General features: G+C 47.3%; 1 protein-coding gene across 1 annotated transcript in view; it reads right to left on the bottom strand.

The window, feature by feature from the left end:
* LOC129129005 (carboxyl-terminal PDZ ligand of neuronal nitric oxide synthase protein-like) overlaps positions 1 to 1,688 on the bottom strand; it is a 31,082-nt gene extending 29,394 nt beyond the window's left edge. The window contains exon 1 of the mRNA XM_054646679.2: positions 1,391 to 1,688. Coding sequence (XP_054502654.2) covers positions 1,391 to 1,495 — 105 coding nt within the window. The 5' untranslated portion in view covers positions 1,496 to 1,688. The remainder of the gene's footprint in view (positions 1 to 1,390) is intronic.
* Positions 1,689 to 7,159: the final 5,471 nt, after the last annotated feature.

The raw sequence follows: 7,159 nt of genomic DNA, 5'->3' as shown, positions 1-7,159 counted from the left end.
GTCAGTAAGATTGCCTGGTGCCAGACACCTGCAGCCAGCTGCAGCCTTGTCATTGTCAGCGTGGCAACTGACTGATGTGCCCACAATGAGCAGCATAATTGGAAGAGACAGACTGTAAAGCAGAACTGAGCAAGCATGTTACTAAGGTAATGCAAACCCCATCCCAGACCCACACATCCTAACAGGGTGTTATCCACTCGCCAGCTCTGGATGCCTGTCAATCTGAAAAGCCAGTTTCACTCAGTTAAAGGTACAGTTGCTACCCATCTTTTAAAAATCAAATTAAGAATTTTTCTTCTCCTCAGCACAGTCTGCAGCACAGCAAATGCTAATTTAAATAGAGAAATCACAGATTAAATGTTTTCTTCCCTAAGGAAGATAAATTTTTTAAAATACATGATTAGCTGTCTATTCAGATTCATCCTGTATCCTGCTTAAATCTTACAGCTCTTTCAGCAGGAAAACCAAGAGGCACAAAATCCGTATTTCAAAGCTTTATTGGAATGTATATGCCCCTTCTTTCCAGCTCAGGAGACAGCAGGCGTGAATTCCATTTCTAATCTGTGTTAGGCCACCTGCAAAGAGGGGAAGGGAGCCTGTGAGTTGCTCCAGCAAAATGCAATTCTTCTTGTCAGCTGAATTATAAACCCATTCCCCATGCTGTCTACAGAATGCCAATTCCAATGGAGTCACTTTCTGAGAGTGCTGCTGTGCTGCCAGGCTGTTCTTCACGATCAATACGGAATTTCTGATAATATCAGTATTTCTTTCTGATGCCTGAAGGCTGCAGACCTTGTCTGGTCCAGCTTTTCATGCAGGGAAGGGGTCAGCTGTGGTAAGGCACTATTATCTGAGCAGCCCAAAGCAGTCTGCTGGTTTCCAAGGGAATAGGGAGCTGTCCCCCCGCCGTGGCAGGACAGGACAGGAATTGGATCGGGCAGGGATGAGCACCTGGGACAGCATCCACGGTGCTGTCAAGAGGGGTCATTCCAGAGCAGTTCCCAAATGCAGCACCAAGGCAGCGTCTAAGGATTACACAGCTGCAAAAACACTAGGAAAAGAGCAAGAACCTGTTTGATTGCGCTCATTAAATGTAAGGCTCTCGTAGCCGATTGCTGTTTTCTTTAGACTCCCCCAGCGTGGCCCAGGGGCACTTGCAGAGCTGGAGAGCAGCCGTGGCAGGGCTGGGGGGGCACGGCTGGACAGCAGCGGAGCGCAGCCCGCGGGGACCCCGCGCCCGCAGAGACCCGCAGCGCCCTCTCTGCAGCGGCCGGAGCGGGGGAACCTCCCGGGCTCGGCTGCCAGGGCCCCGGGGCTCGGGGCTGCGGCCGGCGGGGCCCGCTGTGCTCCCCGGCCCGGGGGCTGCGGGGGGAGCGCGCCCGGGGCTCACCTTGGCCTGGAAGTGGATGCCGTGCTGGAAGGCCTCCTCGTTGTGCAGCGGGACGCGGGAGTCGCAGCCATCGTCCACCAGGTTGTACCGGTTCTTCACCGGCATGGCGGCGGGCGGGCGGCCGCCTCAGCCCGCGGCCCCGCCGGGCATCGCGGCCGGCAGCGCCCGCCCCGCCGAGCCCCGGGCGCCGTGCGGGGCTGCGGGCGCCAGAGCCCGGCCGCGTTTTGAATGAGCGTCCGCGGGAGCGAGCGGGGCCCCGGCCCCGGCGCGGCGCCATTGGCCCGAAGTTCCCTCATGTGATGCGGGGGGCGGTGGAGCCGCCCGGCCCTGCCCGGCCGCCCCGCCCCGGCCCCGCCGCCGGCACCGGCTGCAGCGCTCGGGATGCTCCGCTGGACGGACGCGAGGGTGATGAGGGCTCTGGGGCATCTCCGTTATGGGGGGACGCTGCGGGAGCTGGGCCTGGTTAGTCTGGAGAAGACTGAGAGGGGATCCCATCAAATCTCCTTACAAATATCTCCAAGGGCTGTTCTGAATGAGTGGTCACCTACGTTATGTGTGTCTCATGTCAATATAACTTACAGCTCTGTTGGAAATGAGCACAGGCCCTCTCTCAGAATCCTGACGCACAGTCGGTACCCACAGTCGGTACCCACAGTCGAGACCCACTGTGTCTCTCAGTATGCTGTGATACTCTCAGGATTTGTGGCACCCCGTGTGCTCACGGTGTTTTCCTCCCAGCTTTGTCTTGGTGACAAGGCGCTGCCAGGCCCAGGTGAGCCCTGCAGATGCCCCTCTGGGACACCTGGCACACCTGAGCACTACATTCCTCAGTGGGTACCAGCACAGGGAAGGGATGAGGTGTGCACAGCTGTGATGGCAAGGCCTAAGGTTTGTCTTCTGATTCTTAGTACAGCCACACTCCATTTACAGGGATGATCAGAAATGTGAATTGTGTAGAATCCAACGGGTGGAGGGTTACCACCCATGTGCACCAATGGATCTCATCTGTGTTCCCTCAAATTAATTTTTGAGTCTTAAAAGTAACTTCCAGCCAGGTGTTTGAATGTTTTTGGATACCACCTTTTATATGGCTTTTGCATTAGCAAGAAAGAAAAGTTTGACCACAGGCAGACAGTGCACAGTTCCCAGTATCCATCTCAGGAGCGTGATCACCCTGAGCTTCTTGGCATTTCTGAGTACTTGCAGGTCAGCGGGAGATGGGCAAGAGCCAAGAATCCAGAAACTTATAATTAAGAGAGGGAGAAAAAACCCAAGGAATTAATATTGGTTCACAGACTATGACCCTACATGTTCAAATATTTTGAGGTATTAGCAGCTCTTTCTCGGGAGGGTTCTGTGGTCAGCCTTCTGTTTTTGTGAAGTTTTTCTGTTTCCAGACAGACTTCTTTTCTTCCAATCTATAGCACTGCATTATCTTCTCGTTTAAATATTCACAAGTTTATGCTAATCCCACTTTCATACAGCATAGCTCAGTATGGGTTTTGTCAGTTGGTTTCTGTCCAAGATGCTCCTCTAGATACACATATCGCCTGCAGATGCATTGGTTTAGTTCTTTGTTGGGGATTTTTTGTGTGGTCTGTGCTGATGTTTAGTGTGTACTTACATGTACTAACATTTCATGGCACTTTTCTTATCTTGTGCATATCTTGATCAAAAAAATATTTGTTGACCTGAATGAATAACCTAGATTTTGTGTGCAAATGTCCTTGGACTGATTGAGCAATGTTCAGGTCTTTGGTTCTCCTAAGCCCAAGGAGGAGGAGATGCCACCCAGTCAGGCTATGCTCATGCTTCCTTTGATGCTAACGCCAGCAAAGCTCAACTCATATGGGGAAAAACCTAACACAGCCACTGGTGAGTGTCTGCATTGATTCTGCAATACTGCATTTCAGCTGAGGCGTGCAGGAACCTGCCATTGCTGAGCTGCTCAAAGCTTCTCCTCATTACCCTCCCATTGCCACAAGAGCATTCCTATGTACGTGGGAGCATATGGACTTCACCTGGGATAGTTAAATTTTTAAATCTCATAGAAAGACCAGGATGAAATAACAAGAATGGTCTTTTTAATTCCATTCTGGTGCTCTCCAGTATCCCGCGGATTATAAAATCCTTTGGTAGGAGGAAAGAAATATCTCATGGGAATCCTGAGAAAAAGAAGGCAACTGTTATTTAATAAAGCTTGCAGTGCCAGTTTCTGTTAGATCACAATTGAATGGAGGTGTTTAATACTCCCTGTTCATGAACTTCTGTGAACTTTTCATAGGGCTTAAATCTCCTGATGTTAATGGTTTGGATCTGTGTTTGAGAATTGAGTTTGAAGGCTGCTAAACTTAAAAAGCCATTAATTTTCTAGTTTGTTTGTTGGGCAAAGAAAATTCTTTGACTCCACTGGAAGTAAGAAAGCTGTATGCCTTTTCTTCTGGACAATGAAACTGGGCAAATATGTGGAATGAAGCCTTTACACGGGACATCGTCATGGATTTAGTATAAACAAACCCTGAGTAGCACTGAACAGTTGGCCAAACCTCATGGTGGGTGTTTGCATCACATGGAGGTACTGAGAGAGTTATTCCTTTGATGTGCAAAGCACTCACAGAAAGTCCTGATTCTCTGAACACAGTAGGAGTGAAGCCCCAAGACAGCTTCTTGGCTCGGATCCGCAAGTGTTTTTGCAGGGACCAGGTTTGTATCAGCTTTCTTTCTCGGGCACAGGCTCCCAAGATTTCCTTCCTTCTCGTTCTCTCACATGGGTGCACATTCTTGCCTGCCCCAGGACTCTGCATGAAGTCCCTCTTCTTACATAGTTTCATCTTTTGAGGAGACCTTGAACGTGGTGTAAATGGGTGGTGGGTGTTACATGCAGGGTGTTCTTTAATCAGCTCCTTGGTTGGTTTGTAGGGAAGGGAGCTTTTGCTCCTCGCTGATCCTGTCAGATTTTTCCAAAGCCACCTTCACAGATAAAGGAAGAGACTTGGTCTTGATGCCATGGAATTTTCCTCCCTTCTGCTAACCCTTTTAAGCACTTATTTCTGCACAGCAGAGTTGCAGATATTTTGAATGACAAATAAGATGTGACATAGGAAGAGCAACCAGACAGACATCCAGTAATGGCAGACAAAACCTCTTTTACAGGAGAGCCCTTCCATATCACACATAAGAGCTGTGAGGTCTGTGCATGCTTACTGTCCTAGGAGATCTGGGTTTGTCATGCCACTTTATCAACATTATTAATATGTACTTGTGCTGGTGCAATTTTTAGAGTAGAGCTCCAGTGTACTAACACACTAGCAGACTTGCTAGAAATGCTGCTGTGGGATGAAATGTGGGGGCAAGGACAGATAGACCAGCTGCTGTTGACTAAGCTGTGTGATGTTACCCCCTGATGCATTGGGGATTTCAAGAATACCGAGAAAACTCCTAAACAAAATCTTTGAGTCTGCTGAGCTGCTCCATGAAGGGAACTCAGAGGTGACATGTGGAACTGATGGTTTCAGCCCCCTCAGCGAGTGTCACACGTGTCTCTGCGAGCACAGGGGCTGCTTGGTGGGATGATCACAGCAGGTTTGTGTTGCTCAAGAAGAAGCAGAAGCTCCATGTCAGGGCGGTTCAGCTCTGCAGCGTGGCCAGGCAATGTGCCCGTCAGGACTGCAAGCCTCTTTCATGCATGGCCAGCTCCAAAGGGCTGTGCAGCAGGACCTGGCAACCAAAAATGTCATCTACAATTATGCATATTTTCATCATCTTCTATCATGCAAATCCCCCCACCCCAAATATGCAGCAAATGTTTTGTTTGCATATGTAGGTCAACCACAAATCTTCTGTGGTTGAACATAAACATGGGCAGCACGGAGTGATGTATGTGGATTTAAATCCAGGCTGAAGCATAAGCCCACTACAGACGTTTTCCAAGTGGAGTCTGCTTGCTAGATTTGTTTTCTTCTGACTTTTCATTTTATAGAGCATTGCTTTCTCATGGATTTGTGAAAGAACAACTGACAGGAGATAGCATCGTTGCAAAAGGAATTATTAACTTCAGACACAGATGGATAGTTCTTCATGAGTAACTTTTTTTTTTTTAACAATAGCTTAAGGAATGTGTTCTTTTTCAAAAGGGTACACTGAAGTATTTATGCAAATTTGCATTTGGCAGGAGGCCAGTTTTATATGATATTTTAAAAAGATGGTATGTTCTTTTTGCAAATTACATGCTACTTTGTTTTTCTTATCTTGGCTGTCTTTAAAAAAGAAAAGTACAGTAAAGAATACAGTTATTGACCTTATGATGCTACATAAAAGCTAAAAATGTTGATCCCAACTTGGAAACAAAAATGCTTACTAGAAGAAGGGAAATATATTAGTAAAGAAAAATGTTACTTGTTAACCTCATAAGCTTGACATGTTCACATGCCCAACTCACTGTAAAACTGCTTTATTCCTGGATTCCTCCTTGGACCTGGCACTTACCTGTGCACACACAGGCATCAGGGAAGTGGTGATTTTGGGTAAATGAGAGTGAAGTTGTTAGTCTGAGAGATGAGTGTCCAATCAAACAGGATCCTTCCCCACTCCCATTAAATTAGGCCAGTGCCTCTGCTGTCTTTGATATCCTGAATTTAATTAATGAAAGCATAGGGAGATTACAGTTCTCCTGGATGGAATCCACATTCTTGTTCACTTATTATCACAAGATAGTAACAGTCTGTTCTTATCAACAACTCCCTCTGAGCAAGGGTCTCAGGAAACAGCCTTGTGTTTAAGAGTGCCCTGTAACTAAATTTCCCCTCTCCTCACAGGGGACAGATGATCTCAAGTTCCCCATTTCTCTCCTGCTGCTGGACCCAGCTTGCTGTATTCAGCAGGATTCTCCTCCTGCATTACCCTGTGCCCCATTGCTGCCCACCTTGCTGTACCTGACTGCCACGTGCAGACTGACCCCACGCTGCACACTGCAGCCCATCCCTGTTTATCCCAGCAGGAAATGAGGGTTTTATTCACACCACACAGGCAAACCAGGTATGGGATCTATTACAGCTTCTCTGGTAGAGGAACAACTAGTCTGTTATTAGCCTGCAAGAAATGTGGATATATGATAATTAGATATAAAAATATTTCCCCTTTGCAATCATTTTGTTTGGTATTTCCCATGCTCCAATGTCTCTTAATGCTTTCTTAATGCTTTGGCCCATCTTAACTCTCCCCTGGCTTTCTTTCAGCACTGCTGACATTGGTGAGGATAAATTTCTGGGTTAAAAATATTCATCTGGGAGCCTGGCAGTAAAATAAGAGACAGTCAGAGTCGGGTCACTGCTTTAAATCACACTCCAACATCTCTGTATTGCTTTTCTTACAACTGAATTTTTATGCCAGTGTTGAACTTAAGCAAAATATTAATTTTTCTTTCGGATTTGTACCTGCCCATGGAAGAGGTTTGGAATGAGATCATCTATAAGGTTCCTCCCAGCCCAAACCTTTCTGTGATCTGGTGGCGATGGTGAAACCAAGGATGTGCCTTCACTGATGGACATGGAAAAGACACCACCCAGACAGCTCATCCTGCCAACATTACCAGCCCCCCTGAGCTCCTGCTGGAACATGGAAACACTCCCAAGATTTTAATTAAACACTGCCACAGCTATAAAAAGGAATGTACATCTTTTAATAGCAACATGAGAGCACCCAAGAGTGAGTACCTGACCTCGGCCTTCCTGGTCCCTTCACGTTTCAAGATACCACTCTATTTAATTAATT

This window comes from Agelaius phoeniceus, chromosome 21 (assembly GCF_051311805.1).
Source record: "Agelaius phoeniceus isolate bAgePho1 chromosome 21, bAgePho1.hap1, whole genome shotgun sequence".
NCBI lineage: Eukaryota > Metazoa > Chordata > Aves > Passeriformes > Icteridae > Agelaius > Agelaius phoeniceus.
The sequence above is the reverse complement of the archived record's forward strand: the minus strand, read 5'-3'. Positions and strand labels throughout refer to the sequence as shown.